Here is a 14,745-nt window from a genome sequence, read left to right as displayed (position 1 = left end):
CCTATGATCCTGCAATCCCACTCCTACTTATATATCCAAGAAAATAAAAACACACCCCTGCCTAAAAACTCCAATATGAATGTTCATAGCAGCACTATTCCTAGCAGCCAACAAGTGGAAACAACCCATAGTCCATCAAATGATGATGGATAAATCCACAGTGGACAGCAGGGCTAAAGACAGGAGGTACTTGGGATCCCACGACCACAAACAGTAGGTGCAGAGGACAGAAATTCAGCTTCTTAGAATAAAATAGAGAGAGACAATAGCCAGGCCCTCTGAGGTCTATAAATGGGCATCTGCTCATGAATCAAAGGCTGGTGAAATGCCTTCCAGCTAATCCACAAATGCACCCAGGCAGATTCTTGCCCAGGGCAGAGGTCAGCATCAGAAAAACCTCTGCCACAGGACTCAGGCCCTGAGGATTGGACCCAGGGGATTGGAACTCAACTTCCTCCAGGGACGCAACTCCTCTACCTTCTAAATGTAAAAGTTGGCTCTGAGATGTGGATCCCAGGGTGTCAGCCTCGGGCAGAATGGCTCCAAAGGGAGAAACCATGACAGGGAGCAAAAACAAAAATTAAGCCCTGGCCAGCGTGGCTCAGCTGGATGAGCGTCATCCTGTGTCCTGGAGGGGCATGGGTTCAATTCCTGGGTAGGGCACCTGCGGAAGGCAGCCCATCTGTTTCTCTCTCACATCAATGCTTCTTTCTCTCTCCCTTCCTCTCTCTCTAACATTAAAATATTTAAAATATATATGCATACATATTTAGGCTATCTCATTACAACAATATTTCTCTTTCAAGCAGTTGTTGTTATCAAAGTAAAACGAGTTGAATATGTAATAATTAATAAAAAATACCTTAGGCTAATTTGAAAAATGACAGAGTAAATAACTGGTTTAATTCCAAAGTAACTAACTTTAAAAAACCTACTGTTGAATTTTTCATTTCTCAGATTCTTAATTCAAAAACCAATTAACATTAGAATTTCCTGTCATAAAATCCTAAAGATTGGCTAAGATGGAATTCCAAAATCTTACATGTTTTCAACTAAAGAATATGCTTGGTGGTTTCACTCAAATGTTTTTAGAGCCTGTGTATTACTCTACAACATTTAACAAATTTGCTACTAAAATAATAGGGCATGAATGTAATCACAAAACGAGATAACCAGCCATGTCAATAAATGCCCCCCAAAAGATGTGTTTTAAAAACAACGTAATTTCTGAGATTTAATACATAAAAAGACATTTTTTTTCTCTTGGCTCCTCCATCTCAGTGCTTGTATTTAAGGAGAACTTGCACGAACCTTTATATACGCACTTGGGTAGATCTTATGAACAGCATCTCCAGGTGCACGCCCAGCTTCTCTGTCCAAGTAGTAACTCTGTACGAAGACTGCATGGTCACTGAGGCACCTGACCCAAACATCGCCTTCCCCTTTACATTCCAACTGCACACCTTTGCCTATGTGCAACCTTAGGGAGGAAAAGGAAATGATATTTTATTTTGATTAAGTATTAAAAAATACATTAGAATGCCCAATATTGAAAAATTAAAAAGAATTTAAAAAGGACTTTATGTAACACCACACCAAAAGATCGCCATTGTTAATTTTTTGTATATTTCTTCCTTTTTAAATGTCTTATTCATATATAAAAATGATGGGCATATATATAATGCTTAGTTAGTATGTGTCAGAAATATTTAACATAAATTCTCACTGAACTCTCACAATTCCATGACCTAAATATTAGTATTTTATAAATGACTAAACTAAGGCTTATAGCTACACTGTCCAAACTGATAGCCACTAGCTACTATAAGTGGCTATTTAATTTAATTAAAAATAATTTAAAAATTCAGTTAATCACATGACTATATCTTAAGTGCTCAAAGGTTACACGTGGCTGGTGGCTACAGTACTGGACAGCACAGATACAAACCATTCCCTTCATCACAGACATTTCCTAGACAGCACTGGCTTGGGGACCAGGGGATTTGCCGAAGACACACAGCTAGCGATAGAGCCAAGACTATGTATTTACACACACACACATTTTTTAGAGTTGAGATTACAAAGTACCTAACACTGTGTATGTTTTCCTATAATATTTCATCTTAAGCATTTACATTTGATAATGTAAACATTTTATTAACATTTTAATGACTACATAAAAATAAGTTTATCAAAATTTACTCAACCACTTCCCTTTCATTGTTTCCCAACATTATAAATAACACGTGCAGAGCCTTCATTTTATATTACTGCCTTTCAACAGATATGTAGAATATATGGTCTTGTTACTATTCAAAACAGGAACCTCACTTACAAACAAAAGAATCTTAAAGATTCCATGTTTTGGCACAATGGAATATTATGCAGCAACAAAAAAGAATAAAACCTTGTCATTTTTGACAACATGGATATTATGATAAGTAAAATAAGTCAGGCAGAAAAGACAAACATCGTTATGATTTCACTTATATGTGGAATTGAAAAACAAAACAAAAACAAAACAGATTCTTAGAAATAGAGACCAACAGGATGGTTACCAGAAAGGAAGGGGTAGAGCGATGGGTGAAAAGAGGAAGGGGAATTAGTTAATAATATTGTGATACTTGACATGATTGATTACTAGAATTAGTGGGGTGATCACATTGTAAGGTATAAAAATGTCGAGTCACTATATTGTACACCTGAAACTGATATAACCAAGATAAGATTGTATACCAACTGTATATAAATGTAAAAAATAAATTTTTAAAAAGATCAATTTTTTCATATTTTAAATAACAAACATCTACAATACAAGTGGAATGCTTACTGATTCTGAATTTTCAAGATGACCTTTATTCATCTTTCCTAGTGGAACACACATTATCCACACTGAGAAATATAACTGACTAAAAGACAATATAGTGTATTCAACTTTGAAAATACCTCTACAATCAATACCTTGCTCTCTCAATGGCTTCTGTCCTGTGGACATTGGAGAGTTGACCCAAGCAAAAGCGATCTCCTCCAGAAGGGTCCACATACCCATCAACAGTAACAATAGGGCAGCTTGAAGGAACCTTAAATGTCTCTCCTACTTGAACATCCATTTCAAAGTAAGCGATGGAACACCAATACTCAGGTGCTATAAGAGACAAATGGGAGAAAACATCACTCCCTAAGGCAAAGCTGTTCCTACAATAAAGGCTGAAGGCACAGAAGAGGAATCTGAAAAGCACCCAGAAGAATTTGGTAAAATGACGATGCTTTAAATATCTAGGCATTTTCCTGTCTTCTATTTTTCAGCTCAGTGCCTAGCATTCTTGAAACTCTAAAGTCATTTTTAAAATCTGGAATTTGGTTCTTACCTCAAAAGACCCAGTCAACTGAGAATTCAAAGAACGAAAGTAATCAGGACAGAAAATAAATTATTTTACCATTTCATTTCACATATATTTTTTTAATTTTTTAATTTGATTTTGAGAGAGAGAGAGAGAGTGAGAGAGAGAGACTAATTTGTGGTTCCTCTTATATTTATGCATTCATTGGTTGACTCTTGCATGTGTCCTGACAGGGCATCGAACCTGTAGCCATGGTGTATCTGCACAATGATCTAACCACTAAGGCAGACTAAACTTTTCTTTTTAAAACACACTGACTTTAAGACATAATCTGAGGAATATTATCGAAAACATCAACCCATAGCATATTTTTCTAGTTCCCTAATTGAGTGTAAGGACCCAAGCTAGTCAGCCATTCATTCAGACCAGAGTCAAGGTTAATTACACTCTAACTAGATAGCTGCTGTGAGTGGGAATGCTCAATCGTCTCTTGGCTGAAAGGTCATGTGTTGTATCACTTAGTGAAGTCAAGTCATGTTTACCACTATGATTTTAACACTGAAGATGGATTTAGTGTGTTCATTTGAACAACAACAAATGATTTAAAATGACTGTGAATGATTAGGGGGAAAGGAGGCACTACTTGGTTGGGTTTGTCAAGTTTTCTGCTGATTAACCAATTACTTATCTGCACGTCAATGTGCCACTTATGAACTCTGACTGGACTAGGATTTGAAGCAACAAAGCTCTTAACAATCTGAAAGGATAGAAAAATAGATCTTTTTAACCCCGTCTCAAAATAATCTTAAAATGAAGTATAATTGATGCTTAAAATACATTTTTTAAAAACCTGTATTCTATGCATCTAATTGATTTTTTAAATGTTACCAAGAAAGAAAATACTTTCCAATAAAGAATAAAATGGACCATGAAGATACAAAAATTAAAATTCTTGTTTTCTCAAACAGATCAAATCAACTAATCATGAATACAAACATTCCTTTAAATATTTTTTATTGTCATTACAACATGAAAACTAGTAACCTAATATGCCTTGTTAAAAATCCCATTTTGAAATATTTATGAAGTTATTCCTTAGAGTAAATTTCTTCAGTCAAGACATCACATTCTGCTTTGAACGAGAAGCTTCAGCCAACACCTGGCAGGGATGCTGCTTGAAGCTAAACTAGATAAACTAGAGGTTATCGAAGCCAACATACCAAGCACCCGTGCTTTGGCAGCTGAAACCACTAACAGCACTTAAAAGAGGTCTTTACACAATGAGTCCAAAAAGTAAATCTTGTTACAAACAATGCCCTGAAGTCATGAGTGTTTACAGTGATAGTAAACAAATGAGGTGCAACTACATGCCTTTCCTAGTTCACACTGAAGAACACTATCTAGAAGTACAGTTCCATAGTGAGCAACCTTTTTCATGAGTCCATTCAGGGTGGGGAAAAGGACTTGTAAAATCTTCTTGTTTAAATAAAACAACATACTGTGATCATGAACTGCAATGTCTGTACTTGCACTTACACCTTATCTTATTATTTTCCAGTCACCAAGCGTTTTTTGTTTGTTTCCCTAATATTTCAGACACCATACAACAAGGATGTTACGTGAAGCTACTCTCTGAAGAGCTGACCCGCTCGGCTAGGAAGGAGAGATGTACCACAAACCAGGAATGAAAAATGAGCATCTGTTATGAAGAGGGCATGAGGCCTAAGAAAGCAGGAGGAAGGGGTTACTGGCTGTGAGGACAGAGAGGGCCAGAGGTCATCTAAACGGGTTCCAGGGACCTTGGCAGGGCTGGGATACCACACAGCATGTGAGAACTTTTCTATTCCACTCCCAAGGTGCTCACCAGACGAGAGGGAACATTCTTACTTTTAAAACAGGAACAGGTCCTAAGAATTCATTAAGTTCAAAAAAAAAAAAAAAAGAATTCATTAAGTTCATGAGGCCTTTCTGGATCTCTCTTTGCTCTTCAAAAGCCATGTAAGTGACAAGCCTGCAGCTTCACACCATTACCATCAGCACAGGCTGAAATCACTCAGCCAGAGAGCACTTTCTTAATGCCCAGCTCCTTTCAGAGGAAGTGGGGCTGTTCTGTGCGGGCTGTGCTGACCATTGATCCTTTGTTTCTTGTTCCCAAATTAGTGAAGTTGGCCAGAGAAGAGGTTGTAAAAGGCTGAGTTAACAACATGAAACTTTTTTTACAATGTAAGAACTTAGCTAAATTATGTGTTGTAATGGGGAAACAAAGCACAGATTTATCAAATAAATGCTGTTCAATTCCAATGGAAAATGTACATCTCCAAGGTCTCACCTTTCATTTCTGAAATCACGTCATTCAAGAAAATATTTTTAAATTTGGTTAACTTTTTTTAAAGTTAGAAATTTGGATAAAGCACTTAAGAGATTCATTATGAATTATTCTTTATATTATTTAGCTCTGAATGAGATGCCCTGTGAGAATCTTTTATGGCACATAAAGGTCCTCTCGCCCTGGCCAGTGTAGCTCGGTTGGCGTGTCATACACTGAGAGGTCTGGGGGTCAGGGCACAGGCCTAAGTTTTGGGTTCAATCCTTAGTCTCTCTAGGCGTGTACAAGACGCAACTGATCTAAGTTTTTCTCTCATATTAATGTTTTTCTCTCTCTCTCTCTCTCTCTCTCTCTCTCTCCCTCCCTCCCTCCCTCTCTACAACCAGTAAACATACCCTTGCATGAGGCTGAGTGTAGTAGACATTCAATGGTGAGGAGAAGGGCAGTATGACTGGAAGCCTACGCAGTAGGGAAGTCAGGTGCTCTCCCCGCTCGGTGCAGGCCCAGGCCTTTCCCTGCCCTCTCTCTCTGCCTCACCCCCACCCCAGCCAGAATCCAAGTACCCAGGTTGCTGAACCCAGGTTTGGTCTGACCTCAGGGGTCAGACACCTGGTGCTGTTCCCACAGCCTACAGCACATTTGGTGCCGTGTGACTTGCCTGCTCGCTGACTCCAAGGCATATGCCCGCTCGACCCGGCCTGGGAAGACGCCATCACTCCCGGTATTTCAGCTCCAGGCCCAGATAAGGAAAAAACCAGGCACTGCTGACCTCAGGACCCGCTGCACTGAATAATGACCCCTGCCCTGGTGCTCGCCTATCAATCGTTGGAGACCACAACCCTGAAAGGATACACCTGAAGAACTGCTGTGTATCCTATTAAGATCTTTCCTCGGGACCTCCCCAAAAATCCCTGCCTTCAAACGCTTAAGAGGGAGGACCCAGTGCGCTCTCCCTCCCCGGAGCACACCTGTGCCTTTCCCTCCCCTCTCTCCCTCCCCACCCAGGTCCATTCCCATCAGCTTCCTCACTCCCAAGCTCCGAGGGCCCCTCCTCTACCTCTGTAACTTGCTGCCTAACCCCATTTCTTCTAGGAATTACTTCTATCTCTGTGATTCACCCAATCAATTTCCCTCACCAAAAGAAATAAATAAAAGGGGAGGGGGGGCGGAGATCAGTTAGAATATTCTTTGAACAGTCCAAGAGGAAAATAAACGGTTGTGAGTTAAAACTCCTCTAGGGCCCATGAGTATTCACAGCCGAAGAGTTCACAGCCTTCTGAGTTCCAACCAGCTGACTCCATTCAAGGTGTGGGCAGAGCGGGGCCCCTCCTGCAACCACTTGGACAAGAGACCTTTCAGGATCATCCTCACCATTGAGTCCCTTCCTATTATACTCAGAGACAGAGGCTTCCCTGCCCATGCAGGGCTACAGATGCATGGCTCATAACTCGTTAATGCTGTTCCCTCACCACCAGAAGCTCGTAGGCCTCAACATAGGTTCTAGCCTGAGAAGAATGAAGTAAAGCTATCATGAGGCCAAAAGCGATTGCAGGATATATGCCACCACTCCCAAACCCACACCACCATTCCATCTAGGGTAGTTCTTTCTTCAGAGCCCTGATTACCCTCATTCCTGTAGATCACCTTCCACTAAGCCTTATAAGACTGACACCACACCCCATCCCCCAAATTGCTAGAAGTCACTGTTGTAACTCTCACTGAAGTAACTCTCAATGATGTTGCCTCAAAACCAGCAAAAATTCTCATTCTTAAATCTCTAGATATTCCCTTCTGATCACAATATATTTATTCACAAACAAAATTAAGATTTTGATCAATTACTTCAATTCTATAATTTCAAATACAAGGAAAACCAAACTACTATACTAGACATTTTAGGGATGCAGTCATCACTTTCAAAGAGTAAAAAATAAAAAAACCCTACATAATAAAAGCCTAATATGCTAAGTGTCCAGTCATCCTGTTGGCCATTCAACCAATCAAAGCGTAATATGCTAATGACTAGAGGCCCAGTGCATGAAATTCATGTACGGGGGTGGGGGAGGGGTGTCCCTCAGCCCAGCCTGCACCCTCTCCAATCTGGGACCCCTCAAGGGATGTCCGACTGCCCGTTTAGGCCCGATCCAGGTAGGATCCGGTCTAAACGGGCAGTCAGACATCCTTCTCACAATCCAGGACTGCTGGCTCCCAACTGCTTGCCTGCTTGCTTTCCTGACTGCCCCTAACCGCTTTTGCCTGCCAGCCTGATCACCCCCTAACCACTCCCCTGACAGCCTGATTGATGCCTAACTTGCTCCCCTGTCAGCCTGATTGCCCCTAACTGCCCTCCCCTGCAGGCCTAGTCACCTCTAACTGCCCTCCCCTGAAGGTCTGGTCACCCCTAACTGCCCTCCCCTGCAGGCCTGGTCCCCCACAACTGCTCTCCCCTGCAGGCCTGGGTCCCCACTAACTGCCCTCCCTTGCAGGCCTGGTCCCTCCCAACTGCCCTCCCCTGCTCGCCTGATCACCCACAACTGCCCTCCCTTGCAGACCTGGTCCCTCCCAACTGCCCTCCCCTGCTGGCCATCTTGTCGTGGCCATCTTGTGTCCACATGGGGGATGCCATCTTTGACCACACGGGGGCAGCCATATTGTGTGTTGGAGTGATGGTCAATTTGCATATTACTTTTATTAGATAGGATAGAGGCCTGGTGCACAGGTGGGAGCCAGCTGGTTTGTCCTAAAGGGTGTCCCAGATCAGGGTAGGGGTTCCCTTGGGGCATGGGGCGGCCTGGGCGAGGGGCCTATGGTGGTTTGCAGGCCAGCCACGCCCCTCGGTGACCCAAGCAGAGGCCCTGGTATCTGGGATTTATCTTCTATAATTGAAACTTTGTAGCCTTGGGCGGAGCCAAGCCTCCTGCTCACTCCGTGGCCGCAGCCATTTTTGTTGGGATTTATTTATCTTCTATAATTGAAACTTTGTAGCAGAGACCAAGGCAGGCCAGGGCTGCGGGAGCTTGGCTTCCTCCATCGCCGGAGGCAACTCAAGCCTCCTGCTCTCTCCAGCTCCGTGGTTGCCGCTATTTTTGTTGGGATTTATTTATCTTCTATAATTGAAACTTTGTAGCTTTGAGTGTAGGCCTGGGCTGGCCAGGGCGGCAGGGGAAACCCAAGCCTCCTGCTTGCTGCAGCTCCGTGGCCGCAGCCATCTTGGTTGGGTTAATTTGCATACTCGCTCCTGATTGGCTGGTGGGTGTGCCTTGTGTGTAGCGGAGGTACGGTCAATTTGTATATAACTCTTTAATTAGATAGGATATGCTAAGACTGTTCAACCATTCGCTATGATGTACACTGACCACCAGGGGGCAGAGTCGACCCGTCGCTATGGCGTGCACTGACCACCAGGGGGCAGATGCTCCAACTGGTAGGTAGGTTAGCTTGCTGCTGAGGTCCAGCAGATCGGGACTGAGTGAGACGGGCTGGATACGCCCTGGAGCCCTCCCACAGTCCCTCCCCAGCTGGCCAACGTCCTGCATCCCTCCCTGGCCCCAATCGTGCACTGGTGGGGGTCCCTCGGCCTGGCCTGTGCCCTCTCACAATCCAGGCTGAGGGACTCCTCCCCCTCCCCAAGTGCACGAATTTCATGCACCGGGCCTCTAGTAATATCTAGAAAAAGCAGGATCGTGGTTACCACTGGTGTAGGGGAGGAAAAGTTTTTGACAGACAAAATGCCTGAGGTAGGAAGGTTTCAGAGGGTGCTGCAATGTTTTATTTTTCAATCTGGGTGATGGTTATACAGGTATTGGCTTTAATGTTATTCATTAGACTGTATGTATTCATGTTTTATGTACTTTTCTATTAATTACATGTCCCAATAAAACTCTATAATAATAGCCCTAACCGGTTTGGCTCCGTGGATAGAGCGTCGGCCTGCGGACTGAAAGGTCCCAGGTTCGATTCCAGTCAAGAGCATGTACCTTGGCTGCGTGCACATCCCCAGTAGAAGGTATGCAGGAGGCAGCTGATCAATGTTTCTCTCTCATTAATGTTTCTAACTCTCTATCCCTCTCCCTTCTTCTCTGTAAAAAAATCAATAAAATATATATATATTTTTAAAAATCTATAATAATAAAAGCATAATATGCTAATTAGACCAGACGTCCTTCCAGACGAAGCCGTGGTGGTGGGGGCCAAGGCAGAGGCAGCTGCCACAGTGGCAGGGGCTTAGCCCCTTGCCTCTAGTGTATATAAAGATAAGACCCCTTGACCCATAAAAATGTTTAAAACAAACATATAGAAAATCCACTACAGTTAATTACTAAGTAATACATATGTTTAAAAAATGTCTGAACATTTTTTGAATCATATTTCTCCAAATGAAAATAAATATTATTTGCATCCTAAATCAGCACATTTACTAAACTATCACACTTACTACTGGTGAGCATGGTAAAAGTGCTTTTCATACTCTAATGTGTAAATCAATTTGGCCTTCTGATCCAGAAATTCTTCAAATCTCTTAAACTGAAAAGTTATAAGCATCAAAATCTTACCCTCAATGTTTTGTTTAACAGCCAGAAGAATAAATGGAACCAACATAAATAATATTAAAACATTGTTTAATAAAATTATACAGATCTATTTGAGAAACTATATGTTATCCTTTAAATTAATCATTACGGTTACTATAGTCATATTTTAAAAAAATCTTTTTTAGAAATATATCCTAAAGTATTTACATATAAAATGACCATAGCCCCACCAGCGTGGCTCAGTGGTTGAGCACTGACCTATGAATTAGGAAGTCATGGTTCAATTCCAGGTCGGGGCACATGCCCGGGATGTGGGCTCAATCCCTAGTGGGGGATGTGCAGGAGGCAGCTGATGGATGATTCTCTCTCATCAATGATGTTTCTATTTCTCTCTCCCTCTTCCTTCTTCTCTGAAATCAATAAAAATATATTAAAATAAATAAATGGCTATATAGGATTTTCTTCAGAATAATAGATGAGGGTATGAATGAGAAGTAGGGGGATATGAATGAAGCAAGATTAGCCATTAATTGTTAATAGCTCAAACTGAGGGATGAGTATAATGAGGGAGGTATCTCCCACATTATTTTGGTATTTGTTGTACGTTTGAAATTTTTTATAATAAAACATTTTTAAAATTAGGGTGAAAATTAAGGAGATGAGTTGAAATGATATACTTTGCATCTTTTTATGATAAGAAAACAGTTATGAAGGGATAGAGGAAAGAAAAATCAAAATCCTATGTTTATATGTTAAGAAGCCTTCAGTATTTTACTTCTAAACTTCTGTTTTATCATTTCTATAATTTAAAAAGTTATATTCAAACTATGAACTGAGAAAATCTACTTAGCTATGCTCTCTTTTGAGCATAATTTAATCTGTTTCTACATTTCAATTAGCCAGAGATTCCTGAATCTTCTAAGACAGATACAGTGACTTATTTTTCTTTTCAGCATCTACTTCAGATCCTTCCCTAGCTTTCGTTTTTTAATTTTTATTATTATTTTTAATCAGAGAGGAAGGGGGAGGGAGAGATAGAAACATCAATGATGAGAGAATTATTGATCGGCTTCCTCCTGCATGCCCCCCACTGGAGATCGAGCCTGCAACCTGGGCATGTGCCCTTGACCAAAATCGAACCTGGGACCTTTCAGTCCACAGGCTGATGCTCTATCCACTGAGCCAAACAGGCTAGGGCTTCCCTAGCTTTTTAAGTGACAATTTTACATTGTGTTCTATTTGAAACCCAGTTTCTTCTGCTAAATATTTATGTATTCAATGCTAAAACCAGCACTTTGGTATTTTATATTTTAGTTGAAAACAGCTCTTAACTTTTCTTTCAGAGACAGTTAAAAAAATATATAGAGACAATTTGTGTGACTATAACCGTTACTCATAAACTATTAACTAATGCTATACTGAGAATTGTACTTATCTAAACCTTAAATTACTGTTATTACATTAAAACCTGTGTGTGTGTGTTTGTGCGTGTGCATGTGTTTCTATTACCATAAAGAAAATCTAATTGTAGGGAATCAATTTTAAAATACACTTACCAGGATGATTGGAAATGGGAGGCTGGAATGCAAGCTCATTGTGAACTGGCCCTAAAGAAAAGATAATAGAAATCCCAATTTTATTTATTAAAAGTTCACTAATATTAAAAATTTTAATATACCTTATTTCAATATAACTATCATACCTTAGGAGCTGTTTGGATCAAGTTTCTGCAATGTCTAAGAACTTAAAAGTTTAATTTACATTACTTCATAATTATAATAAGCAAATACTCTTGAATTACTTTTATATTTAATGGCTAACATTTAGTGCTATATGCCAAGTGCTGTTAAGTAATTTATAATAGCTGTACATGCAAAACTTAATGTAAATTATAAATTATTCATGTAACATGTAATACAGTATAATTTATAATGTAATATGTAATAATAATTTAAATTGTTAGGTCCATTCTAAAAACAAGTGTTTATGGCTTATTAAATTAAGGCTATTTCCATAATGGAAGAGTAGCTAACATAATTGAGAGATTATTATGTGTTAAGACATTGTGCTAAACATCTCATATGAATTATTACATTTATTTATTACAACACTGGGTCAGATACTACTAATTACTACTGTTACACTTAAGGCTTAGGGAGATTAAATAATTTGCCAAGGTCACACAGCCAGTTAAGGGTCCAAATTCAGCACCCTTAACCACTATGCTGGCCCAGCAGCCATTAAAAATTATATTCTCTTAAGACATCAAAAAATAACATAACTGGAAAAAAAAAACAGGATATAACAATATACACAATATGATCTCCTCCTCCCCCCAAATTTATATATACCCATTTATATGACTGGAAGGAAAACATGACAAAGTATTACAAGTGGATATCTCCGGATAGTAGGATTCTTATTTATACACTTCTATATTTTTTTAAGTTTTCTTTGGGACTATTAACCTTATATTAGAGGGAAAAAGATTTAATACATATGAAAGATTTATACTATTGATTTTACTAAAGTCAAAAGAACAAAGTTCCTCTTCTGCCTGAAACTACAAGCTATGGTTAATCAGTAGGATATCCCTTCCAATCAAGCCTGCAGAGCAATGACAGGTTCTACATCAGAGGTCTATGGTATGCTAAATACTACAGTGAGGGAAACCCTGAGATCTTGACACTCAAAGGGTTTCAATCAACTTGGGGGTGGATATACCAATACACATGAGATCTAAGAACATGCACAAAGCAAACAAACAAATGAATGGAAATCAATGTGGTGTTAATGAAACATTAGCAACGGAAAAATAAATATATTTGGTAAACATTACTCCTCTAAAACAAAGGTATGATAACACAGTTATAAAAAATAATGTTTACAAAAAATACTGAAAAACTCTAATCACTTAATAAAACTAAATTGTAAAATGAATAAAAGATGTAAAAACAGTTTTTAAATGGAAAAAAAACCAAAGTCCTCAAAAAGAAAAGGCCCTTACAACAAAAACAAGAGCTTACAGTAATGTCCGGGATGGGGCGGCATAGGCGGGTGGTGCTGAAGATGGCCGTTTTGGTGGTGAGGCAAATTAGGTGTGTATGGTGCGGTCCTACTTCCAGTCCAGGTGGTAGTGCTGTCTAAAAATTAAGGCCCACATGGATTAATTTGCTCTTAAAAAGTCTGCCTAGTTCTTCTCAACTACTTAAAATATTTTAAAAAGCATGTACATACTATGATGGTAAGTAGCTGGCTGACCAGTAAATCCATTCTGCTGCTGTCCTGGCTGAGGCCCTGAAGCTATCTGCAACAATCCTTCACTATGGCTGCCTGCCAGTATACTGGCAGGCTGACCTAGAGGAACAAGAAGACATTAAGATGGCACATTTATAGATGCAATCCTATGGTTTTATAAGTAACTGAAGGACCAAATTACATGACAGTCACAACTATAAAAATGAGCAAAAATGAACTCATTCATGGTCTATCAAATAAAAAATCCTAAAGTCCTCTATAAAGGCAAACCTTAACTTGAAGAAGTTCAAAATCATTGTATCTTAAGTAATGGCTAGCTAATTTTAGTGGCCTATTTCTTCACAATATTCTTCAAATGCCAGAAAAATCCCACTATATGTCTAGCCTACCACATTAACTTCTTCAGAAGCGTATCAGTTCACCCCGGCCACTCCATTCAGCTCTGGACCTTTCTGATTAGGACTCCAAAAGTCCAGGCTTAAGTAAATGTTGAAGACTGGAAAGTTCATTATTATCAGCTCTGGTACTGGTAATAATAGAATGCTAGGGTTTGATAAGAGAAAAGTAGATCAGGCAAATATTTTAAATGAAATGTGATGGATAAGGTGAGAAAATAAAAATAAAAATTTCAAGCTCCACTGTTTAACTGTTATAGTATGATTGCTAGTTTTTAAAAAAAACTATCAGACTATCGGTCTTCTTTGAAATTTTTTCATGTACTTTTAAAAACCAAGAATCATCTCTTTCCAAGAACATTATCACACTCCTGAAATTACAGGAAACTAGTTGCCCTCTCTATATGTAACAAAGAAGACTAAGCTTCCTCTGGCTTCTATTCAATTAAAAACCATTCTATGATATTCCTTACTGGCCTACATTTTTAAGGTCTTTTTTTTTTTTTTAAGTGGGGAAAAAAACTTGATTTCTTCAAGCAAGCATTAAGTCAACTGTTTGTCTCATTTCTAAAGCACTGAAATGCCATAATTATTGTCTAATCTTTATAGGACTCAGCCCCAGTTTAAAATGAAGTCACTTTAGCAGGCATCAACAAAGGCACGCAATTTCAACCTCCAGATACTATCAACAGAGGTTAGTAGCTGTGCTCTAGCACTAATCTAAGCTGTAAAGCACATTCTTTAATTCTCCATCACTACCCATTCTCTTTGTCAACTATGTTCCCAAACTGGTAAATAAAGAGTAGATAGCCTGGCCGGTGTGGCTCAGTGGTTGAGTGTCAACCTATGAACCAGGAGGTCATGATTCGATTCCCAGTCAGGGCATATGCCTA

At 39.6% G+C, this 14,745-nt stretch overlaps 1 protein-coding gene across 10 annotated transcripts in view; it reads right to left on the bottom strand.

Annotated features, from left to right (window-relative positions):
- SMAD4 (SMAD family member 4) overlaps window positions 1-14,745 on the bottom strand; it is an 88,217-nt gene that overhangs the window by 41,683 nt on the left and 31,789 nt on the right. For 6 of the 10 annotated variants that reach the window (XR_008557676.1, XM_054724067.1, XM_054724064.1 and 3 more), the window contains 5 exons: window positions 13,437-13,556; window positions 13,226-13,342; window positions 11,756-11,806; window positions 2,962-3,145; window positions 1,312-1,480 (listed from right to left, as the gene is read on the bottom strand). Coding sequence is in view for 9 of the 10 variants with exons in the window: in XM_054724067.1 (XP_054580042.1) it covers window positions 1,312-1,480; window positions 2,962-3,145; window positions 11,756-11,806; window positions 13,226-13,342; window positions 13,437-13,556 (641 nt within the window). In the remaining variant the exon portion in view is untranslated. Of the gene's footprint in view, window positions 1-1,311; window positions 1,481-2,954; window positions 3,146-11,755; window positions 11,807-13,225; window positions 13,343-13,436; window positions 13,557-14,745 lie in introns of those variants that run through there. The other 4 variants (XM_054724068.1, XM_054724071.1, XM_054724072.1 and 1 more) reach the window with 3 other exon arrangements.

This window comes from Eptesicus fuscus, chromosome 12 (assembly GCF_027574615.1).
Source record: "Eptesicus fuscus isolate TK198812 chromosome 12, DD_ASM_mEF_20220401, whole genome shotgun sequence".
In the NCBI taxonomy this organism is placed as follows: Eukaryota; Metazoa; Chordata; class Mammalia; order Chiroptera; family Vespertilionidae; genus Eptesicus; species Eptesicus fuscus.
The sequence above is the reverse complement of the archived record's forward strand: the minus strand, read 5'-3'. Positions and strand labels throughout refer to the sequence as shown.